Source organism: Mastigoproctus giganteus, chromosome 2 (assembly GCF_048544385.1).
Source record: "Mastigoproctus giganteus isolate SK-2022 chromosome 2, ASM4854438v1, whole genome shotgun sequence".
NCBI classification, from domain to species: Eukaryota; Metazoa; Arthropoda; class Arachnida; order Uropygi; family Thelyphonidae; genus Mastigoproctus; species Mastigoproctus giganteus.
Window position 1 is genome coordinate 81,721,956 of NC_143576.1, and position 26,346 is coordinate 81,748,301.

At 38.7% G+C, this 26,346-nt stretch overlaps 1 protein-coding gene across 1 annotated transcript in view; it reads right to left on the bottom strand.

The window, feature by feature from the left end:
- Window positions 1–7,192: 7,192 nt before the first annotated feature.
- LOC150089366 (photoreceptor-specific nuclear receptor-like) overlaps window positions 7,193–26,346 on the bottom strand; it is a gene marked incomplete at its 5' end in the record, with an annotated part of 50,819 nt that continues 31,665 nt past the window's right edge. The window contains 2 exons of the mRNA XM_090389958.1: window positions 7,193–7,436; window positions 13,326–13,431. Coding sequence (XP_090246084.1) covers window positions 7,304–7,436; window positions 13,326–13,431 — 239 coding nt within the window. The remainder of the gene's footprint in view (window positions 7,437–13,325; window positions 13,432–26,346) is intronic.

Consider the following 26,346-nt stretch of genomic DNA (forward strand, 5'->3'; position numbering starts at 1 on the left):
AACGCTGTGTTTGTATATAATTTTTTCACACTCGCTGCACCGACACACACAAAGACAACCCCAAGGGGGTTGTCTTTGTGTGTGTGTGTGTGTGTGTGTGTTTGGCTAATAAAAATAACAAAGCTAATAGATTCCTAAATGCAGTGATACGTGTTACGCTATCAAGTTTTACTTTATACCATGGCAGTGTGCTACCGCAACAGGATCTAGAAAATTTGGGCAAATGGGCTGCGAAATGGCAACTGAAGTTTAACATTGACAAATGCAAAGTACTGCATATGGGTAGAAGTAACCCCAAAGAAATGTACCAACTGTGTGGTACTACACTTAAGGTGGTAGAAAATGAAAAAGACCTGGGAGTAATTGTGCAGTCAGATATGAAGTTTTCTGAGCAATGCAGACAGGCTGCCAGGGCAGGTCATGGGGTTTTGTCAATGATGTACAGGAATTTTGCTAGCAGGGAAAGGGAGGTGGTTGTCCCTCTGTATAAGGCAATGGTCAGGCCATGCCTTGAGTACTGTGTACAGGTCTAGAGACCTCATGTTAGGAAGGATGTAGATTTGCTTGAGGGTGTACACAGAAGGGCAACAAGATTGGTGAGGGGAATGAAGGGATCTTCTTACCAAGAGAGGCTTAAATTCTGCAAATTTCAGCCACTGGATACTAAGCACCTGCGAGGTGATCTGATTGAGGTGTATAAGGCCTTGAATGGGTTGAGCACGCTGAATTCTGATGGGATTCTTCCACTTGCTCAGATTACGAACCTAAGGGTACCATAAATTCAAATTGAGGAAAAATAGATGTGCGGAAATTTGCCTTTAGCCAGCGGGTGGTTAATTGCTAGAACAAACTTCCATCTGTCGTTGTGGAAGTTGATAGGTTAAATAAATTTAAGGAGGAACTGGACAAACATTTAGAGGGAATTGTTTTGTAAATTTTTTTGGATGATGCTGCATAAGCTCATACACTTGCTTTCTTGCATCACATGCCACTACTATTACTACCACCAAGTTAAGGATATACAGTACCTGTACCGTCACGATTGCAGTTTTCAATCAGTTATATCCTTAATAAAAAAAATTAAGTTTCTTAGCTAGTAACGAAACAATATATATATACAGTATATATATATATATATATATATATATATATTGTTTCGTTTTTGGTCAAGCTAAGAAATGGGCTCTTAGAAAGTGCATTTGTATTCAGTATTATTAGTGTAGAGTGGCAAATATAGCAAAAAATTGTTTTGGTTTTAAAAAGATTGCCAGTTTTGTACAGAATTTCAATCACACATTAGCATTAATTGAGACATATGATGGAAGAAAGTAAGCTTATACAGCGTCAGCCAAAAAAAAAAAAAAAAAAAAAAACCCTTCCCAATTAACCCATCCAGCCACTCAAAATGTTAGTAGAGCTTTAAATTTATTTAAGCCATCAACTTCCACAACAACAGATGGAAATCTGTTCCTGTTCCAGATGGAAGTCAATTACCTGCTGGCTAAAGGCAAATTTCGGCACATCTATTCTACAACTGTCTTTCCTCAATTTGAATCTGTGCCACCTCAGTTTTGTAATCTGAGCAAGCAGAAGAATCTCATCAGCATTGAGCCTGTTCAACCCATCCAAGGCCTTATACTAGTATTAGTATTAGTAATGGCCGCATGGTGCAAGAAAGCCTATGGCTTATGCTGCACCAGCCAAAAAAAAAAAAAAAAAAAAACAAATAAAACAATGATAAAAAAATAAATAATAATAATAATAATAATAATTAATAAAAGAAAAGGAAATTAAACCTATCATTCTATCCGTTTCCCTCACCCGAAGATACTATTCAGATGACCTTTGAATTTTCCCAAACTATCAGCCTTTACCACCCATGTAGGCAACTTATTCCAGTAATTTATAACTCGCTGGCTAAAATAAAACTTCCTGCAGTCCAATCTAAACATTTCCCCCCGTAACTTGAATTTATGTCCCCTAGTTCTAGCGTCATTTATAATCTTAAAAATTTCGTCCTCATTCATTTTACTGATGCCTCTCAGAGCCTTAAACACCTCAATCAAATCTCCTCTAAGGTGTCTAGTTTCCAAACTCTGCAACCCACATATTCGAAGTCTTTCTTCATAAGGACGCCCTTTTGCCGATCTCATCAGGGGAGTTACCTGTCTTTGCACCCTTTCAAGAAGCTATACCTCCATACTTGAACACAATATTCCAAGTGTGATCTAACAAAAGCCTTATATAATGGGATTATCACGTCCCTATCTCTACTTGCAAAAGTTCGATAGATCATCGATAGGACACCATGGGCCTTCCTTGTAACCTGTTTACAATGCTCAGAGAATTTCATATCTGACTGTATCGTAATACCCAAGTCCCTTTCCTCCAGTACTGGGTTTAGTTGAACTCCACCAAGTGAATAAGTTATTTTGGGATTACTGTTTCCCAGGTGTAATACTTTACACTTTGTTGGATTAAAGCATAGCTGCCATTTTTCTGATCATTCCTGAAGTATATCTAGGTCTCTCTGAAGAAGCTTAGCTTGACAGTGATCATTAACTACTCTACCAATTTTAACATCATCTGCAAATTTAGACATCACGCCCTCTATCCCTTCATCGATGTCGTTTAAGAAAATTAAAAAGAACAGTGGTCCTAATACTGATCCTAGGGAACCCCACTTCTTACATCAATCCAATCTGAGGAATAGCCATGAATCACAACCCTCTGCCTTCCTGTCCCGAAGCCAGCCTGCTATCCATCTAAGGATTTTCCCAGTGATTCCAACCTGTTCCACCTTATAAAGCAACCGCTCATGTGGGACTGAGTCAAAGGTTTTGCTGAAATCTAAATAAATAATGTCGAATTATTCCCTAAATCCAGCTCGTGAGTGACCCTTTCAAAATAGCGAACCAGTTTTGTTAAACATGATTTTACCTTTACAAAACCATGATGAGTATCCTTGAGAATTTCCAAATGATCCTGAATTCCACCCTTTATCATTGCCCCCATGATTTTCCCTACCACTGAAGTCAGACTGACAGGTCGACAATTTCCCACTTCACTCTTAGAGCCACCCTTATGTATGGGAGATACATTGGCACTTTTCCAATCCAACGGAATCTCCTCAGAGTCTAGTGATGCTCGCATAATTAACCTCAATGGTTCAATGCACTCACTTGCCGCCTCCCTTAAGATTATAGGGTATATTCTATCAACTCCAGGAGTCTTACTGGCCTGTAGGCTCGAAAGTTTTTTCATTAAATAATCTTGCGAAATTTCAATATCATTAATTACATATTTTTTAACTTCGCTCCCACAATTTCCCATTGACACAAAAGGTTTTTCATTTGTAAATATCGATGCAAAATAAATGTTGAGTTCATCTGCAACGGCAGCTGGTGTATTTAATACTATACCCTTTCCCTTAAGTAAAGGTCCGATCTGGTTTGTCCTGCTCTTCTTGGCATTTATATATGTGAAGAGTTCCTTATCCCCCCTCTTTGCTCTGTTTGCTAGTGATTTCTCATAAACTGCCTTTGCCTGTCGAACCTTTTCTGTGTCTCTATTACAGATCATCTTGTAGCTGTTATAGGCTTCAGTACTTTTTATTGCTCTGTAACCTTTCCATGCACCCTTTTCTGCTCAAGTAATGTGGCAACTTCACTATTCATCCAACTTGGAACCCTCCTCGTGGAGTATTTTTTTAATAGTAAATGCGCATTCAAGACGTCTGTGATTAATGTTTTAAAAGCATGCCACAGTTCAATTGTATCCATTGTCTGTGCGATATCTACCCAGTCAATAGAGGCGTGTAGTACCTTAAGGCATCATAATTTCCTTTTCTGAAATTAAAACCCATTCCTTTGCCTTTTACTACTGCTGTCTCTCTCATCATCATCCACCGTTGAACTCCATAATCACTTCCTGCTACTGGTTCCTCTACTGTCAGCCCTGTTATGTCACCTGATTCATGGGTGGTGATGAGGTCTAGGATATTCTTTTCTCTAGTACTTTCCTTGACATGATATACACCTCGATCAGATCACCTCGCAGGTGCATAGTGTTCAGACGCTGAAACTTGCAGAACTTAAGCCTCTCTCTTGGTAAAAGCACTCCCCTTTTTTCCTCTCACCATCTTGTTGCTCTTCTTTGTACTCGTTCTAGCAACTCTGCATCCTTCGTAAAATAAGCTCTCCAAACCTGTAAGCACTTCTCTGAGTGTAGTACCACACGGTCGGTATGTTTCACTTAGGTTACTGCTTCCCACATGCAGTACTTTGCATTTTTCAGCAATTGCAATTATTGACATTGGTTGTTCTTTCATTAAGCCACAGAATTATATGCCGAACAAGTGCTTAGTCCCTTCGAGCTACTTTTTTTTTTTCAAAGTTTTTTTTTTATCAATTAAAACCCGACCAATCCACTGCACTAGTTACGTGCTACGATATTCGCGCCAAAACACCCATACAATAGGCAACGAATAAGTGATAACTTAGTATTAGCATTAGTAGAGGCACATGGTACAAGAAAGAAAGCTTATACAGCATCAGCCAAAAAAAAAAAAAAAAAAAAATCACTGATCCATTCATAAATATTTGTATAGTTCTGCCTTTAATTTATTTCAGCTGTCAACTTCCACAACAACAAATGGAAGTTGATAACTTAAATAAATTCAAGGCAGAACTAGACAAGCATTTGGAATGAATGGATCAGTAAAGGGTTGTTTTTTTTTTTCAACCCTTATTCGCGATAACACAACTTACACAATAGTGGTACGAATAAGTGGTTAGCTTATTTAAAAGTAAGCTATCGAATGTAACTAAAAGCTACTGAACTTTGTCAAACACAATTTAACACATTAATTAATGAAAAAGCCAGTAAAATTTTACAAAAAACTTATCCGTTCTCACAAACTCAAAATACTTCTACTCTCTTCCTCAGTCCAAATGATCTTTAATTAAAATTTTAATGGTGTATGTAAATTAAAAATAAATAAAAAGTGGTCTTTCCTACCTTAAACAAACGGCTAGTTTTTCTCTTGGTGTAATTGCCTCACAAAATTTGGTGTTGGGCTTCCTTAAGTCGCCTTCTATTTTTAAAAGATAACAGAACTTCAAATTTATTTCTGCATATCCGAAAGTACTGGTAGAATTTGGTTTCATCGTCAATTAATTGAGGAACAGAGTAAAAAATTCCCCTTCCTGTTTCCTTCCAGTCAAAGTAGGATGCACCCATCTTCTCCGCCTCTTTTCTGTTTCTTCATCTTCATCTAGCAACAGTGCGATCAGTGGCGGATCCAGAAAAAAAAATGACAGGAAGGGCACCATTTGTGACAGGGGGTCACCGTTTTGTGCACATAAATAGATAAAATCTTATGTTAATAATGAACCAAAAATTTTTTTTAGCAAAAGGGAATTTAAACGATTGATGTATACTCTTCGAAAAACTACGGGGGGGGGATGTGCCCCTGTGCCCTTACCCTGAATCTGCCACTGAGTGCGATCATTGCCAAATCATCAATAGAGAAGTTTTTAAACATTGAAAACAGGTTCTACGCGACATTGGCTACTTTGATATGCTCGTGCTGCTGTTCGAATTGATCGTGAGGTTACCACTAGTGTGTATGTCCTTTGAGTGTGACCGCCCCTTGGATGTCCCATGAGGGTACCGCTAGCGATACATTCTCGTATTTACTACTGCTCCTGTTCTTTGCTGCTGTAAAAATAGCAGTAGCAGTAAATTACTATCCCTACTACTATATCGTTGCCACTTAAAACTATTAGAAATCGCTTAACCCGAAACAAAGAAACGCATACTACATTACAATTAATTCCATTTACTTCTATTAAAATATTCCACTAATTTTCAACGATGTGCTGCCTTCTTCAGGCGAATGTTTATACAATATATCAACCCATGTGTACTGTGTCTGTAAATTGCGCGTGTTCTCTGGTCGATTTACCTGTTTTGCTGGACGAAGAAACCCCAGTTTCTCTGGGGGGGGAAATCTTGCTGTCTACGCCTAAGACCGACTAACTCAGCCACGGAGTTAAAAATCCCATTAAAGTTCCTCGCGTCATCGACGGGATTCGAACCCCGGCCTTTCCCACTCGGTGTGGGGGAGCACGGTGACAATACCACTGTGCTACCGCGCTGACACTCCACATCAAAGGCATTCCCGATCTTGCAATTTGCGAAGACGAACTGTGCGAAACTAGTGCAACGTACATTTAGTACACGTTTCAGAATTCATCCGCCAACTATGAGCAACATTTGTCGTTTGTATAACCAATTTGAAGAGTCGAGAGTAACAGTTGACCCAGAAAGACCGCCGTTACTTCAATGAAACTCTTCCACACCGCTGGATCGGACGTCCTACTTCTACTGACTTGTCCTCCTGCAGTTGGCCTCCCAGGTCTCCAGACCACACCTGCTGTGCCATTTCTTTCTCTAGGGGTAGTAAAGGACACCCTCTCTGTATCACCCATGCCATATGATCTCCAGGAATTAAAATGGATTATCACAGCGATAACACCCATAAACAGGTACGTGCTCGAAAAAGTATGGAGGAATTCGATTATCGGGTTGATCTGTGTGCTGCGATTCAGGGTGTCCACATTGAAAATAACTTTAAGGTATGAAACTTTGAGAGTTTTTCTAACCATTGTAGGCTCGCTGGTTACTTCCCAATAAATATATGATAATCATTCATTTGGAATCGCCCTGTATTACTCATGGAAATATTTAGTGACTCCACATGAGAATCGGTGCACCAAAGACTGTCAGTAAACTCAGAAACGATATTGAAAGTAAACGTTTACCAATACCTTTCATTTGCGTGTTTATACTCATCTAGCTAATTTTACAAAAATACTCAAGACAGTAACATGGCCGGAAATCGTTTGATTGGTTGTTGATAGTTCTCTACATGAAATAAGCTTGTTCTATATTTAGTACTTAACAAACTTTTAACATTAGCTGCATAATTTAATCGTTTTATCACATTACAAATCAGTCATTACCAACGCTGTACAGTGATGATTACAAGACGGCAAACTTACAAGTCGAGTCTAAATAATTTAACATAAAACATTGAGATACTACATGCTCAGAAATCAGCTTCTTCTTCTTATGTGATTGACTCCTTTGCAGAGTTCTCTATGAATGAGGAAATGAAAACGGGTCAGAAAACAAACAAACAAAAAAAAGTTCGCCATTTGCAGGTATTTGTGAGGTGGAGGGAGAATGTTGTGCTGTTACAGTTTTTGGAATCCCTGGGGTAGCAGTCCACATTATTTCAACACTTGAACATATCACACAGTAATTTTTCCATGGCCGTGTTACCAATGATCCTATGGAAAAACAGCAGCTCGATTCTGTCTGCCGGTACATAGCGTAGTGAAGGCAGCATCAACAGCAAACGTCCAAACCTAGAGTCAAAAGTTAAGGAAAAAAAAGAAAGTATATATTATGAATTAATGACAAAATTAATGACCATGAATATTAAGTGCAATTTGGGATTTCATATTTAATTTTCATTACCAATAACTGCATATTTTTTTATATTACTTTGCCTTGAATAGCAAGAAATTTTCACTTATTTAGGAGTAATTATTTTCATTATATATGTACTTGTCTATGATGGCACCCAGATTAACGTCCATCTCCACCAGTATATTCTGTGTTCAAGTATTCTGCTAATGAGCCTGTAGTGTAAAGTATGTGTAACTATTTAGGAGTAAGAGAGAGAGATTGGACAGAACTGTATATTCCAAGAAAATTACTTTTCCCGAAGACGGACAGAATGCTGAAATTTTTCGCCATTCTGTACGTCTTCAGGTTCTTAGACAGGTAACTGCATGAGAGAGAAAAAAATGCATACAGGTAAGTACAGTATTTGTGACTACGAAAGTTGGCTGAGTCGTTTAAAATTTTTGACAGAGCAACGATATGGCCATGAAGATTCATTATAATAAGTGTCTGTGGAGTGTCTGTATTTTTATGGTCGGTTTTTTGGATTTTGCAGGATGGAAAATCCGAGTTTTCAGGTTAAAAGCAATGTGGCCCAAGCTCGAGACTAACTTAGTCGCAGCGTAAAAAAAAAAATTTCACCTGTCCAGTGAAGGAATCATTTCTCAACTTTGGTGATGGGAATTCAATCTAGGACAGACACGCGAGTAATGGCATGCATTGCAAATAAATAGCGCCGAACATCTTCTGAGCGGCTGTTTATTTATAGCGTAAGAACGAGACAACTGGTGATTTTGTTTACAAAATGAAATGTTTGATGGATTTTGTCCAAAAAAAAAAAAAAAAAACGCTCTAAAAATTAACTTAACTTAAATTTCATTACTACAGTTATTTCATTAGCTGCCTCAGTTTTTCAGTCTGTTAAAACGGGTTGAACCACATAGATTCGTAAAATTCTTCTTCAAGGTACTGGGCTCTTCTTTATGTGCCCTAGATCCTTTTCTGCTTGACGTTATATAATCAAAAACATGATTGCATAATTTCAAGGATACAAATGTATTCAGTGTTAACAGAAAAGAATACGCAATCTTTCGTAAATAAGATTGAGTCTATACGTTTAATCAAGCAAACCTTACACATAAAAATACAATAATTTTATTTGGAAGTCTCGAATTATAATAAGTTAGCTATTATTTATTTGCAGCAGTACTTTATCCACATAGGAGGAGAAAACGTATACCCTTACAGCTAGGTAATGATTTTATTACTGAGAATTTAAACACTCAACGTGACAAATCTTTCGCAAACTTGCTGAAATCATAGAAATTTTTTTGCATACTCAGCTCGTTAACTCTATTCTTAAAATTCATTTCGAATATTTGCTGTCAGCTTCATGAAAGTCGTTGCGTAAAATGTAGATTCACTGAGCCAAGTTGATGCGAACATTGACAGCAACTCTATGAATTCTGAGTGGAGAACCATGAACCAATGAACCAGCCGACTCCACATTATGAAGATATTCGTTTATTCATCAACATTCATTTTTCAATTAATAACTGAATTAACTTTTAAGAAAAGCAAATCAGCTTGAAAACGCCTGTTCAAGGAGAGCAGATTGAAGAGATTTTTAGACAGTGTTTAGCTATTTCAAGATTCCAGAGTAAATGGACCTTGCTTTTTTTTTTTTTTTTTTTTTATTTAGGAGAAAACTCTCCCGAAAAGTTTTTCAACCACTTCAGATCACGCTGTATCAAAATCCGAAACGGTTTCAGATTTTACTGAAAAATCATTTTATGCGCGACCCAAAAAAAGTTTTGAGTTCTGACTACTCGAACCTGCTCTACTAAATTGCAAACCAGTATTCTCCTTTTCCATGAAGTTTCACTTCATGGCTTTCTCGACCAAACGCGATTACTCAAAAAATTGGAATATAAGATGATGGTTGTGAGGAACATTCTAAGCCTAAGTGTGTTTTGGGTCAAGCGGCACCAGGGGTTTCCCCCATCTCCGCGTAGTTTACGTTGTGGTGTGTTACAATAGTTCAAACGTTCTGTGTAAAGTGTATTCGTGTCAAACGGCACCAGGGGTTTTCCCCCATCTCCGCGTAGTATACATTGTCATGTGAAACAGAACACTGTTGAGGCCAGAGATTTAAAAGTGTATGGATATTGTACATGTGTACCGTTGTTCATCTGGTCATTTAGCCGCTGGACCCCTACTGAGGCCTAACGTTTCCCACACTAGGCCCCGTGGAGGCAGACCAGGTACACCAGTATTACAGTTATTTACTCTGGCAGGCCCTGCCACCTAATTTCCTGAGATTTCAGTGGTTAAGGCCTACGTTAAAAAAAAAAAAAAAAAAATGGGGGTAGACGCTAGAGGTTTAGATAAGGCCGAGGGCCGAGATAGGTTTTAAATGAAGGTTAGGTTAATTTTTCACATTAAAGTTTATTAGCTTGCAATTGGAACATTCACGGTCTGTAAAGGTAGAGTGTGTGTGTGGGGGGGGGAGACTGAAGATTGAGGGGAATAGGTAGAAGTATGGGAACGAAAGAGAAGGCGATCCCAGGAGTGTCAGTGGAGTAAGCCCCACCAGGGGAAGAAGGGGAAGGCAGGGGAGGGCTAAGACACAGGCCCGTCTCTTCCCCCTCCCTTGCCCAGTTCAGAACGCCAGGCGGCGTGCTGCAGCAGAGCTGCTGTGGTCATGTCCAGTCGTTGCGTCGGACATGGGAGAAAGAATCCCGTCCAGAGAGATCATTGTCTAGTAGAGTCCGCATAGATGGTGACGGATCGTCTATCCTCTGCGATGGATGCTCAATCCTGGGAGAGAGAGTGAGGTCCCACCATAACGGTCATAGTCTGGTTCAGTTTGGATGCTCATGTACAGGGAGCCCTGGGCTAACGGCGTGCATCATTGATTGCAATTTGTGTTCTCCTTTTTGCCAATAAGCCTTGTGCAAATTTGGTGAGGGCACTATATTCATCGAAGCTGTCCAGGAGATGGTGTTCCCGGTCCTGAGGTAAGTAAGTTAGTCTGGTGATTAGGATTCCACGTAGGTCGTCGTACAGCGGGCATTGGTGCATAAAATGTTGCCAGCTCTCGCGTTCCCCACATGGACAATGTGGGTCCTCCACGAGCCGAAAGGCTGCAAGTTTTTCACTGAAAGGTTCGTGACCCGTCAGGAGGTAAGTGGAGTGCAGACCTGGGTGGAGCCAAGGCGGTGATTTAGGGTAAACTTTGTGTATGTCCGGAAGAAATTTCTTTGTCACTTCTCCTTTGTGCTGTTTGTCCAGCGGGTTTGCCATTCTTGCTTCAGATGCCCCAATAATCGGGTCTTTTCAGTCTTTCTATCATTTGTAGGTTCGATGGTGTACCCCATGAATGTGACGGGCATCCATTTAGATAGGTAGTATGACAGGCCACACCTGAAAATCTCTAGGTCCAGCGGGAGAACCCCCGCCAGCACCTTGAGCGCCTGCGTACTGACAGTCCTGCATGCGCGGGTTATTGTTAGAAGGATTGATCTCTGGATTGAATCAAGAATTCTTTTATTTACGGCCTTGGCTGTCTTATGGAACCAGATTGGAGCAGCATATGAGATTGCTGGTATAAATGTAGCCTTATAGTAGAGAGAGAGAGAGAGAGTGTTTGCTTTTTCAGGCCCCAGTCGCGCCTTGTAACACGGGCGACCAGTGCAGAGTAGTTTCTAATTTTTATTCTTAGTTGCTTGAGGTGAGGTTGGAAGGAGAGATTGTTATCAGGGATGACACCTAGATATTTCATTTGAGTGGTAAGCTTTATTGTTTTTCCTTTATTAGTTCAAACGTTCTGTGTGCCACTGCTGGCCATAGCTGGATGATTACTTGTTTTTATCTGAAATATCTGTTTATTTATGATTATCATTGTTCGTACTGATCGCCATCCGACTGTAATGGTGGTGTGCGTTTTTTAATTTTGTATTTCTATTTTATTTATCTGTATAGCTATTTGTTGTTAAAATTCTCTTTTTATCTGTATAGGGAATCATTAATTAATCTGTTATAAGTTAACAAAGAATCATTGTTATTATTCAATCCATTTAAGAGAGCGATGAAGCCAGTCAGTTAACGGAAATGCATGTTTTCAATAAATATAAATTAAAAATTAAGTTCTGAGGGATACAGTATCAACCTTTGGCTGTGGACGTTGAATTTGCTAGACGTGGCCTTGAACATGGAAACCAGAACTTAGAATTGTGCTTAAATCCCCGCAATGGGAAAATGATGGTTATAGTTGTCAAAGTCCTCGGTATTATTTGTACCAGAACCACAAACCATGGGCAGTTTGTAGACATGTTGAAAGAAAGAATTACAAAAGGTCGAGTAGTCGAAGCAAAAATCTTCTTTTGGGTCGCATATGAAGAGATTTTTCAGTACAATTTTCAAAATACAGGTATGATACAATTCAGGATTATTATTTATGCTGAATCGTATCATATGCGTTTCCAAATTTCCTCCCTCAGCAAGAAAATCATGGATTGCACTGATCAAAGTAATAATTCATTTAATGATCTTTTTTACCACTCAGCAACTGTAGATTTACAAAAAAAGACGATTTTGATGAGAAATCGTCTGTTTTGTAAATTTTACTGAAGAATCTTTTTATGTGCGACCCAAATAAGTTTCGGTTCTGACTACTCGAACCTTTTGTAACTCTTTCTTTCAACATGTCTACAGACTGCTCATGGTTTGTGGCACTGGCACAAATAATACAGAGGATTTTGATAACTAAAACCACCATTTGCATATTGTGGAGACCTAAGCACAATCCTAAGTTCTGGTTTCCATGATCATAGCTAATTGAACGCACGCAGCAAAAAGTTCATACTTCACCCATACAATTTAATTTTTATTTATGAAAAAATAAGTTTACTATTTATGTATGAGGAACGAAAAAAAAAAAAAAAAAACGCGTTGGCATTAAATCTCCAAAAATTGTTTCATTACATAAATCAATCTTTAGGATATACAGTATACAAATTGAAATTATAGATTCACCGTTTTCATGCATTTTTGTTAATTGTTTGAATAGAAATGAAAAAAGAAAAAAAAAAGAATCATTATAAATGTCGTTGAGTAACAAATTAAGAAACCTTCTGGGGGTTAAAAAAATATCCAAAACGAACAAATTACTTTAAGTTTACATTAAAAAATTTTAGTTTTCAGCGAAGAAAATTGATTAATTATTTCTCCAAAATTGATAATTCTTTAGAAATTTGATGCTCAAACGATAAAATATTATTTTTGTGCCCCTATCATAAATATGCCCATGGACGACAGAAGTCCCGTCGTCAATGCCTTGGCATGGTCCTGCCCATGTTATCACTAGTACTGGCAATAATATATGTAATTTATAATTCTGTGAATTAAACATTAATTGGCACCTAGTTATATACAGTAAGTAACACTAGTAGGCGCTATGAACATTATACTGTGGTCTTGGTGTGGACATGGGCATACATTACGAAATCTAGACCCTATGCTTGGACAAAAAAACCCAGAATTATTAAGTAGCAGTACCCACGATTCCACGCAAAAGTTATTTCCTTATCTGCGATTTTTATTGTGTTCCTCTGTTTTTTTCATTTACCAACTTTTCAGCATTGAGCTACAGAGCTATGAGCAGTTAAAGCATGTGCGTAACTTGAAATGCTAATAGTTCATTGACTCTTGAGAATAGCACACATATTCATGCGACATTTATTACTCGAAATAATCTAATTGATAATCTCATGAAATTCTGTTTATCTTTCCGAGGAGCATTCTATGCAAGCAATGATATAAGAAAGAAATTATCATCAGAAAGAAACCTGGCTGGCTGGCTAGGATGATGAACTTTCACATGCTGATTTAGCATCATTTGAGCTTGATCTTGGAGACTTTCTACTTGACTGGCATCCTTTAGACCGCGTGCATCTATAAAGGGGAAAATGTAACATTTAGGAATCAGCTAAGTATTCATATTGTACAATTATGAGACCTTTTTAAGTTTGATGATTTAACAGATTGAATTACATTTGTTCAACACTGAAGCTAGTTCAAGTTAGACGAAAATGTGATCAATTTTTTTTTTAGATTTTTTAAAACATTCATTATTTTTTAACTATATAAAAGTTTAGCCTGCTCATAATGAAGTTAATATTTCAAGAGTAAATATAGAGAGTTAGTAACCCAACACAAGCCTGGACAAAAGATCAATCAGGCAAAAAAAAAAAAAAAAAAACAACTACAACCTCTCTAACCATTTCCCAATAACATAACCAGAACAAGAGAAATAATTCATTCCTTGGGATTTCTTTCACATTGATGAAGAGGTGACATGTTATAGAACCCGTTTCAGCGTTGCAATTTTCATATGCCAAAATTTCGGATTACCCAGCGCAGTGCAACTTGCGGGCTTTTAACCTTGTCGCCAGGCCTTCATCCTTATTATCACTTTGAATTCTATTCAAACCTCCCAAAACCATAACTTACCCAAGACTGGATTACATGACAAAGACAACTTGTGCAAGATTTGGTACGCTATACAATTTTTATAACTTAAAGGACCTCATTAAACTTAAATATTTCTTAATATGTCTTGTTCAGCCTAAGATGTAGTACATATTGTCAATAAACTATTTGATAAAGGTAACCATGTACGAGGGATGATCATTTAATTCTCGGACTGGTGCAAGATTTTATATTTACCGCGTGAGCTTTCCATAACTTTCGCTAGAGGCGCTTTCCCAGATCGTTACTGAACTGACTCTGTGTGTGCACGCCAGTACTTGTCGAGCTAATGTTGCATGAGGAGTTTTTTAGCTGCGTTCTACTGACGATCGTGTCGAAGCAAGTATCATGTCGGAAATACAGATTAAACAGCGATATGTGATTCGTTATTATGTCAGACGGGACTTAAAAGCATCGGAAACAGTTAAAGAGATGAATGAAGAGTATGGTAATTATGTCTTAGGTAGGGCGGCCATATTCCAGTGTGACCAAACTTTCTGGTGTGAAGTGGTTTCTCCATTCAGGCAATGCTAGGCGCCATACGGCTAATATTGGGCAGGCAGTGATCACTGCCATAAGTTCCGAGGTTATGCCACATCCCCCTTTTCATCGGACTTAGCCCCGTGTGATTTCTTCCTGTTTCCACATCTAAAGAAAGCTTTGAAAGGCAAGTGTTTCGCGTCCGACTCAATTATGCTTGCAGAGGCACAACGCAGTTCGCAGCCTTTCGAAAAATGGCTTGAACGAAGCATTTAATGCGTGGTACGACGTCGGTGAAAGTGTGTAAAGTTCAAGAGAGAGTATTTCGAAAAGGAGAAATCCACAGGAGATTCACATATTAAGATAAGATCTTGCACCAGTCCCCGAATTAAATGATTACTCCTCATAATTCCAGCGAATGGTGCTATTCTGATAAATGTTTGTAGTGGTATGTCGTAATAACCAGTTGCTGTAAAAGGGCAAATCTCACTCCTCTCCCGACCTCGATTTAATACATATTAGCTCCGAAATGGCGAAGGCAACCATTAACAGTCTTTTGTTGAGCAACGCTTCAGGAAGTGACGTGATTTCTATCTTTATAATATTCAAATTTCTAGTTCATTCATTTATAACCTCCTTACTGTTATCGTTAACATTTTTTCTGAGCAGAGATACTTTCCTAACAACGAGAATGAAAACTCCATCTTTGCTCCAAGAAAAAAACCCTACACTACTTAAAGATTGGAGATCTGTCTCTTTCACGTTCTCCCTACTACAATTCCTTCAAAAAATCCTTTCCGCCATAATCTCTCAAATTTTGCACTTTAACTCTGATCACGTTCACTTAAGTAGAAAAAAAAAAAAAGTATCTCCACAGTGACCAGTTCACTTGCTACTACTTTTATTGCGATTCAAACAATCAATAGTAATGCCCATTAAACTTAGTCTATCTTGGCGTCTCTACTGCTTGCGTGCAATCAATTCCCAAACACGCGTTACTGTTCTACACGACTGCTACTCCATATTTGGCCCACTTCTGTCCTTCATTCAAAACTCCATATTTAACAGGAAACTTTTCCTTTATTCTGGATAAGTTAGGAGTTAGGTGTATATTAAGCGTCAAAGTTACTGAGGCTATAAGTGTAAGGTAGTTTGTGTTTGTAATTTAGTTTATTCTTCGGTCGATTTGCTGTTTGCTAAACAAAAAAATCCAAGTTTTCTGGAGAAAAACCATGCAACCCTCTTCTGAGACTGACCAACTCATCCACGTTGGGAAAAACAGCCCATAAAAATTCTTCGCTCAGTTAACGGGATTCGAGCTCAGGCCTTTTCCACCCGTTGTGGGAGGATAGTGATTATAACAACCATGCTGCTGGCGAGGGCTCTGGTAAAATGTTGGCTAACATCTGCAGAAATATCTCAAGAGGGGAAAGGGGTTGCCATCTGTTTTTCGCTTCTTTAACCCCCTAATTCACTAATTTAAACTTACTTCCCTGTAATTTGCTTACCTTTACGATTGCTTAAGATTTGATGATTTGGTCCTTTCACATTCTGTTGAAGAACGAGCAATCACAATGTTTTCATAAATCAATGTATTTTATTTTTTTTATGAAAACCCCAAACACGAGAGGTATTAGAACCTATGGTACTTGGTACCGTGCATGAGCTGAAGGTTGAGAAGATGAAAGAAGATACTTGTTGACATTACACTTGAATTTTTGTAGATTAATTTTCAGGAAATACATATGAAGGAAGGCTGTTCCAGAAAACGGAAGTTGAAGGGATTAATGAGGAAGAAGAAAAGTTGGTTCTGTGAATTTGAAGTTGGACAATGAAAGGATGTTGATTGATCGCTACACGTGTTGGGACTGCTTTGGAAGAGAGAGTGTCAATGGAATTATAGAAGCCAAATAAGAACAACAGTGACGACTGAAGTATTGGGTTGTTAAAATTAAAGTTAAAATTAAAGTATGTAGAGGGCTCTGGACCGAGTTCTAAGGCTCGTACTGAAGAGAAATTTGGACAACAGGTACAATAAAGAATGAGCTCACCATTTATTGGAAAAAAAAATTAGTTACAAAATTTGTCACTATAAGGCGCTGTGGCAATGCAAATCATTTGAACAGCGCTACAATTGTTCAATATGTCCTCCGTGACCAACAACAGTTTCCATTCGAAGAACAGCATTTTATACAGCAGAACGTAACATGTCAAATGGAATAGCCAGCACATGACGTTTAATGTCAGGCCTGCCAAAGTTTGACATCCTTCCCGATACACCTAGTTCTTCAAAAACCCCCAAAACCAGAAGTCGCATGGGGTGAGGTCCGGTGATCGGGGTAGCCAAGATGTCTGGAAACAACGGCTGATGACCCATTCGTCTGTAAAGTGTTGCCTTAGTAACCTTTGGACACAACAGTGGATGTGGGGTGGCGCACCATCTTCATGAATATGGTATCCTGAAGATACCAAAGTTGTTGAAGCTCTGGTGTTGTGAAATTTGCCAACATTTCATAATATCGCTGTCCAGTGACGGAACAGGTCTAGTCGGTGTTACCTGTTCCAAAAATATATGGTCCAATCATGAATGTGGCCGTAAATCCACACCACACTGTCACTTTTGAAGAATGCAACGAGACTTCTCGGATAACTCGAGGGTTTTCTGTTGCCCAAATGCGACAGTTGTGCATATTCACTTGTCCATTGAAGCAGAAGTGGGCTTCATCACTCCAAAGGATGTTTCATGGCCAAGTGATATCCACTGTCATTCGCGCCAGAAACTGAAGTGCGTATGTGAAACGAATATCTGCATCAATGTGCTTTAGCTGCTGTAGCATGTGTATCTTGTAAGGATAGTACCGCAACACCTGACGCATTACTAGCCTTACCTGTGCATTTTAGCCTTAGATGCTAATGCGCCATAAAACAAACAAACAAACTAGCCTTACAGTGGAATACGGCATGTCCACTTCACGAGAAACAGCTGGCACACTTGCGCTACCACATGGAGATTGACTTGATAAATCCACGACAGCCATAGCCACATCTTCAACACGAGAGGAGTCTACTCGTTTTCGACTTCTACCTGGTTGAACACCAAGATGTAATGTCGCTTCAAATTTTGCAATCTTTCTGCATACAGCAAAAACAGTCATAGGTCCACGTGGGCCTTATGCATTTCTGACGCCGGAAATCTCTGATAGCCGCAGCTGCACTATTTTTGCTGTTCTGATAGTACAACTTCACTAATAGCACCTTTAACTGCACCGTTGTTGGCATTTGCCTGTAGCGCAGGCAAACATCTACTGTATGATTTTGAAAAGATTGCTTTGCTTTTATACAGTACAGTAGAGCTGAGTAGTGGCGCTGTGACAATAACTTACGATTATGCAAATAACGTAAATTATTTGCATAATCGTAACTAATATAGTTATGTGCCATACAGTGACAAATTTTGTAACTAATTTTTTTTTTTCCAATACATGGCGAGCGCATTCTTTATTGTACCTGTTATCGAAATTTCTCTTCAGTACGAGCCTTAGAACTCGCTCTACAGACCTCTACATAGGGATACTTTAATTTTAACACCTCTGTATATATATATATATATAGAAAAGCCATATAACCGACTATGAGACAGAGGGTGGAGATGAGTCATTAATTAACCTAACTGTCCTTTTTGAATGGAATCTAGAAGCCTGAGAGAGGTTTTGGGGAGGCCCTCCAGATGTGGGAACAATATTCCATGGTAGGGCGGATTTGCGATTTGTACAGAGTGATCAGCTGTTTGGAAGAAAAGTAACGCCGAGAGCGAAAGAGAAAACCCAGTTTTTTAGATGCAGAGGAAGCAATATTTGTAATACTTATGTCAAGAGAGAGATTAGAAGCTACGGTAATCCCCAATAGAGATATATGATCTTGCATAGAAATCGGAATGTCATCGAAGATAAACATAGGAGCAGAAGAATCCTTTTTGCTAGATATAAGAGGGGACTGAGCGTTAGAAGGATTGAAATCAACTAAGTTATTTTTGCTCCATTGGAGAATTACCTGGAGATCAGCATTTAAGGAATTGGTAGTGGATATCCGAGAAGTTGAAGCTGTTTGTGCAGGGCCCAGTTTCTCAAACTGGAAGGTGGAATGCAATGTGCTATCATCAGCAAAACTATGGATATGATTTCTAGTCAATGGAAGAAGGTCATTAATATACAAAGTACAAGAGGAAAAGAGTGGAAAAGCAGGAGAAAGAATATTTACCACCAGCATTAGTGGAGGAGTTAAAAGACAGAGAACCATCTACTATCACCCGCAGTGAACGGTCAGAGTGAAAACTGGATACCCAATTACAAAAAAAAAAAAAAAAAAACAGTTGGCAAACCATAAGGTGGAAGCTTATTCAGGAGACCTTTATGCTAAACACGACCAAAAGCCTTTGAAATATGCACTACAGGCTCTATCAGCGGTGTCACGCACTAATCATCCAACCCTGTCCCGAATTCAGCAGATAATATACAGCCTCTATGCAAGTAGATTCGATATCCGCTTCTGCCGGATCCCCAGTCACATCGGGATTAGAGGAAATGATTTGGCCGACATTGCAGTAGAGAGACATTGCAAGACTATCCGTCTGTATAGGGAACCTGTAGTCCCCTATACAGACTACAGGCAAGTGATCCGTAGTAACTTACAATCTCAGTGGCAAGATTCGTGGCATCGCCTGATTACAACAAACAATCTATGTCGAATTAAGTCTGTGATCCATCCTTGGCGGTCCAGCTTACGCAGGGATCGCAAAGAGGAAGTTGTTCCTGCTCGGCTCCGCATAGGACACACTCGTGTGACACACTCCTTTTTGCTGAGGGCTGATGACCCTCCTATGTGCGAGCAATGCGACACCATTTTATCTGTTCAACATATTTTATGCGATTGTACCAGTTTTAGAAATGCTCGTTTTACTGTTTTTACCCATCTGACTGAGCCATATATACTCAGTCAGATTTTAAATGACAATGACAATGTGTCAGCAGTTTTCAACTTTTTTAAATCGATCAATATGTATACACTCATATGAAATATACAATTTGCTTTTATCATTGTACTGATTTTATTTATTGATATGTCTGTATATATATATATATATATGCACCTTTAGACGAAGTAACCTTTTTAAAAGTAACAAGTCTTATCTTTTTTGAATTTTAATCTTTCCATGGCCCACTATAACCTTGCTGTTTTTGTGCCACAAAAAATCAAATCAAATAAAATCAAAAACTTTTCCATTGAAATTGGTCCATGGATGGATAGCATAAGCCAGAATATCACCAGTGGATCGACACTGACGGAATCCATAATAGCGATCATTGATATGAGGGAAGGTATCCGGATGATTTAAGATTTGGCGGTTAACTGATTTTTCCATTACTTTAGAAAGAATACAAGTGTAATGGGACGATAATTGAAAGGGAGAGGGGGATTTGTCACCCATTTTAGGAATTGGCTGTATATAAGCAAATTTCCAAGCAGAAGGGAAATATGGGGTAAGAAAGTGAATAAAGGCGACACAGAACATAAATATGTCCAGGAGCACAGGTTTTGAGAACAAGTAGAGAAATACCATCAGGAACTGGAGTTTTCTTAGCACCAAGACTGCTCAAAATCCTTGTGCCGTCCATTTGATGGAAGACCACAGGAGGCACTGAATGAAGTGTACTGGGAATGGTAGGAGGTGGTTTAGCAAGATCATCAATACACGAGTTAGAAGAAAAGTAGTATGCTAGCAGGTCAGCTTTATCTTTGGCTGAGGCAGCAATAGAACTATTTGGTTTGGACAGAGGTGGGAACAGAGATGGGCAAAAGTTGCGGCCAATAATAACTTTGGCAAGAGACTAGAATTCGCCACTACCTTTTGGACAAGAAGCAAGTTTTCTACTCTTATTCTGTTCGAAATCTAGTTTGGACTGATTAATACCTGCTTTACAATTGTTGTGAGCTTTGGTGTAAGCAGAAAATGAACCTGGAGATTTGGATACAAGCCACTTGCGATATACAACATTTTTATCTTGAACAGCTTTAGCACATTTATTGGAAAACCAACTTTTAGATAAAGGACGAGATTTTAAGGTGGAGTGTGGAATAAAAGATTTTATCCTTACAAGAATAATTTCGCTGACATGATCTGAGCAAACGTTGACATCAGAAGATTTGAAACAGAAATCCGACCAAGGGAAAAAAAAATCTCGCAGATCATCTCATTTTGCATTCCTGTAATGCCAAACTACGCGACTAGAATGGCCACGGGAGAAAGACTCCATTGGAGAAGAGACCACCATCACCAAGTTGTGATCTGTGTTGTCTAGAGGACCTCTCACCTCGACCGTGTACTTAGAAGGGTTGTCTGTGAGAAAAAGATCAAGCGTATCGGTTGCGTGGTTAGGATTGTCTGGTATTCTGGTGGGTAAATGAATAATCTGCGCAGAGGTCATTGGTAACTGCAAAATCTCAGCATCTCGACCAGCTGGGTTTGTGTGACTAGAAAACGGAAGCCAGTTGAAGTTGTGAACATTAAAATCACCAAGGAAAACTACCTCACTGTTAGGGAAGTCGGACTGGAGAAAGTCAGGTTTCAAAGAAAAGAAGTTAAATGAGTTCCAAGTGATTAGTGGAGTTAGCAGAATGATAGAGGCAACAGATGAATTTGACAAATGTGGTAAAGAAATTTATAAGCCAGAGAAGATCGAAAAGAGGAAATTTCAAATTAATAAGTCTCTGACAGGGAACATCAGAACGGACGTATGCACAAGTACCACCTTTGAAGTGAAAGTAATCATACAGCGAATAATTCAGACAACTGAGATGAGTAGTGCTTGACTCAACCGATAACATTCTGTCAGGAAAAAGTACTCATACATAGGATTTAACAGACTGTAAGTGGAAATGGACATCATTGAGATTAGAACTGAGACCACGTATATTTGTGAAATGAATGCGGAAGTGCTTGATAGGTTTAGATCTTTTTGCAGATAAGTTTGTTCTATTAATTTGATAATTCATGATGTATTCAGTAGTAAGAAAAGGTGCGGAGGACATGCGGTATGAAGTAATACAATTTTTGGATATAGCGTACATATGGTAAGAATATAGCCAGCTCCTTGACATAACGTGGTCTCGACAATCCAGCCTTCCGCAAACACATTACTCGGACTCCCTCCAGTCACTATCTGGCAGAGCAGAGGCAGCGAAATTATACACTAGCTGATCCGAATGCCTTCTAGAGAATCCATTTCCGGTGGACTATCTAGCGGCTGGCCTGAGAACACCGTTTTGTAGTTGTACCGTTGAAATGCAAGAAAGATCTCGCCATGATGTCCATCATAACCTCAAAAGACATCAGTCATAGATAGAAGGCATGGGGAGGGGTTGCCGGAACTTTGCTCTGGAGAATAAACATGGATTCCACCATTTCAAGCTTCCAATAAGCAAAGTGGTAGTCATCATCATCATCAGCCATTTTCAATCCACTGCAGGATGAAGGCCTCTCCAGCAACTTTCCAGTTCCTTCTGTTTTGAGCACTGGCCATCCATTTACTACCCACAAACTCATGAATTTCATCTATCCATCTCCGCCTTTGTCTTCCAGGTTTTCTTCTAGCTCCTCTTGGATACCATTCTGTTATTTTCTTAGTCCATCTGTCATCATGTCTTCGAGCTATGTGTCCTGCCCAAGACCATTTTAGTTCTTTAGTTTTGATAAGAATGTCCTTTACTTGAGTTTGTTGCCTAATCCATGTGTTTCTCTTCTTATCTAACAGTCTGATTCCCAATATGATTCGTTCCATTCTTCGCTGTGTAGTTCTCAGCTTCTCTTCCATTCTTTTGGTGAGTGCCCAAGTTTCACTTCCATAAGTCATGGTGGGGAGTATACATTGATTCATTATTTTACGTTTCAGACAAACTGGGATATTGCTCTTCAGTATGTGACTATATTTCCTGAATGCTATCCATTCAAAATTTATTCTTCTCTTGACTTCCAGCCATTTATCATTATTACAGCTAATGACTTGTCCCAGATAAGTATATGACTCCACCTTTTCAATTACTGCTCCTTCAATCATTATTTCCCTTTCTGTAGCATACTTGTTCATCATTACTTTTGTTTTAGCCATATTCATCTTTAGTCCAAATCCTTACTAGCTGTGCATAACTGATTAAGATTTTCCTCTAATTCGTTGGGATCGTGGCTAATGACCACAATGTCATCTGCAAATCGTAAATGGTTTAGGTACTCTCCGTTCACATTGACTCCTTTCTGCGACCAGTCTAATCTTCTGAAAGCTTCCTCAAGGGCAGCAGTAAACAGCTTCGGAGATATTGTGTCTCCTTGTCGAACTCCTTTCTCAATTTTAAATTTCCTACTGTCTTTGTCTAGTCTAATAAAGGAGGTAGCACTCTCATATATTTTCTTCAAAATCATAATATATGGGGTATCAATGCCTTGTCTTTCCAGTGCCCGAAACATTGCCTTATGCTGTATGGAGTCAAATGCCTTTTCATAATCCACAAATGCCAGGCATAATGGTGTTTTATATTCATTTGCTTTCTCCATTAGCTGTGATATTACATGAAGGTGATCCATAGTTGAGAATCCTGTCCTAAAGCCAGCTTGCTCTTTCGGTTGATTCTCATCAAGTATTCTTTCTAATCTGTTAGTAATGACCCTTGTGAACAACTTGTAGATGTGGGATAGCAAGCTAATTGGTCTATAATTTCCAATTTCTGATTTATCTCCTTTCTTATGCAGCAAAACTATGATTGCATTATTCCACTGCTTAGGTGTCACACCTTTTCTAATGCACTTTGTGAAGAGCCTAGTCAGTTTTTGTGTTATATCTCTTCCTCCCAATTTTAACAACTCTACAGTAACTTCATCTTCCCCCGGGGCTTTCTGATTCTTCATTTTCTTCAATGCATGTTCTACCTCATCAGGAAGAATATTGGGTATGTCGTATGTGTTGCTACTTTGCAATCCATCTTCCCCACTGCTGGCATCATTCCCTCGCTCCTTGTATAATTCTCTATAGTAGTCTTCTGCTATTTGAATTATGCCTTCTCTGCTGTTTATAAGTACACCATCGCTATTCTTCAGTTTCAGTATCATTTGTCTTTCTGTATTACTGCTCATGGCTGCTGATTTAATTCCTTTGTTTTATCTTAATGCTTGTTCTACTTTTCTTGGGTTAAATCTTCTTATGTCCTCTCTAAGTCTCTTTCTAATGGCTTTGCATAACTCAGTATACTCAATTTTCTCCCTGTCAGTGTTTTTCTTGCTTTTCATTTGTCGTCTTCGGTTCATCATGACAAGTGTTTCTTGACTAATTTTTTCTTCTTTGGATTTCGTTTTCCCTGTAGGTTTCTTGGGCTTTATCACTTTCAAAAAGTTGTAATATTCCTCGTCGATATCTTGGTCCTCAGCAGTCTGCAGAAGCTCATACTTGTTCTTAAGTTCCAGTACATACTGCTTTTTCTCCTCTTCTGTTATCTCAAAGACCTTTGTATTATTTACTCGAGTCAGTTTTTTCCTTTCCTCTCCTACATCTATATCAAGTGTACATCTTACCATTCTGTGATCACTTCCAACATTTACCTTATTCAGGACGGTAACATCATTCACAATATATCTTCTGTTAGTGAGGATGAAGTCGATTTCATTAGTAGTTAATCCATTTGGACTCTTCCATGTCCACTTTCTGTTCACCCTTTTCTTGAAAAAAGTGTTCATTACTGACAATCCTTGAGATTCTGCAAATTCCACAAGTCTTTCACCTCTTTCATTTCTTTCACCAATTCCAAAATTTCCTATTGTTCCCCTTTCTGCGCTGTTTTGTTTTTTTCCAACCTTAGCATTGAAGTCTCCCATAATAATAGTGTAGTGGGTTTTATGCTCATCTAGAAGACTCTCAATTTCAGTATACATTTCTTCAACCTCTTCATTATCATGGCTCGATGTTGGTGCATAAATCATTATAATCTTTAGCTTGTATCTCTTAGAAATCTTGAGTATTAGTCTTGACACTCTTGGTGATGTACTTTTGAATTCCAAAATGTTGTTTTTAAAATCTTTATGGACCAGAAACCCAACTCCACCTTCACTCCTTTCACTGTTTCCATTGGTGTACAGCAGATTTCCACTTGATAAACTTATAAGTGATTCATTTCTTCTTCTTGTTTCAGCCAAACCGATGATATTCCAATTCACATTTTCGTGGTAGTATTGCACCTATTGATGAGAGTCATCTACCACCTACTTGCCTGGTTACACAGAAAGGCGTCATTCCTTTGTGTGGCGTGGGCGATACACCTCGACCCCTGCTTACTTTGGTTCGCACCCGAGTGGTCACCAACAGTATCTTAGGTGCCATATTTCTTATATGGCATCTAAGATACTGTTGGCACCATATTTCTTAGGTGCCAACAGTATGTTAGGTGCCTGGACATAACCCCCCCATACATGGGGGGTTATACCCAGGGTTACTATTAGTCCCACTATCGTGAAGGTGCAAACAGAGGATTTGGCTGTCACAGACCGACCGGACTTTGTCGAAATTCGGTCCACTTGACTTGAGTATCTCCCGAGTATCAGTTCTATTAGACTCCCAGTTAGCAAGCCCAGCTTGGCGTACCAGAGAGAATGTCTGTGACAGCCTCCAGGACCAATGTTAGATACTATCTGTAACGTCTTTCTTTCGCCACTCGAAAAGTCTCTCTCTCTCTATTAGAATATCATATATACATGTACACATATAATCTGTTCCACTTCGGTTTTATCCTGTAATTTTATATTTTTGATCCTGAACTCACTTTTAAAAATAGCCTTCAGAAGTCTAAAATTAAATCCCTTAAAAATGTGATTGGAATAATAAGCAAAATCTTATTCATATTTCCGTTAGAGCCATAATATTGAAGTACAGTACAATAGAAGTCATAAATCAAAAATGTGGAATTATTAAAAATTCAGCCGATCTTGAATATTTCTCCGAGGACAGTCGACCCTACAAGTATACAAGGGAAATAGGCTGATCGCACTTAAAAGAAAAGAAAATAAATAAAAATAACATCTTAAGTTCTGCCTTTATGTATTATATTCTATCAATCATTTCCAAACCCGAGTTTCCTTCTTTTTTTGCATATGTCATTGTTACTGTGTATTTGCAACGTATAGAACCATTCATTTTGCGAGACATAATCCAGGATACACTAGCTTCCAATAAGCTAGTGTATCCTGGTATGTATTTAGTTTTTAAGGCGATTCGATCAATGAATTCATAAAGCCCCATTTATACTTCCTATTAAAAAATACTGGACACGCAACATCCATACAGGAGTTGGAGTCGGTCCAGGCAAGCACATAGGACTCATAAGACCGATTCGGTAGCACGCTCACATCTTACCTTAATTCTGATGACAATTGCTCTGTGGAAATTATAGAGATCAGCGCTACTGTATTATCTAATAAAAATGTTAAAGCTGATTATTTTATTGACTGATTGATAAAAGAATTGATCATTTCATTGTGCGAGTACAAATACGATTAAGGATAATATTCATGATTTATTGTAAACTCCTCTGAGCTGCGTCATGCCGGCGTACAAACTAGAACATTTTCGGCTCGATGTAGCGCGAGAGTGTAAAAGCACATGTAGTTTGAGTGGACCTTGGTTCAAGCTCGCGTGACTGCTAATACGGTTAATGATGTATTCATTGTCAAATTAATTAATGTAAAATCGTCTGACCTAGTGGCCGTTCCAGAGTATAAACAAGATGTTCACAGAACTATGCAAGATGGTTTCCTATGTTAACACAGCA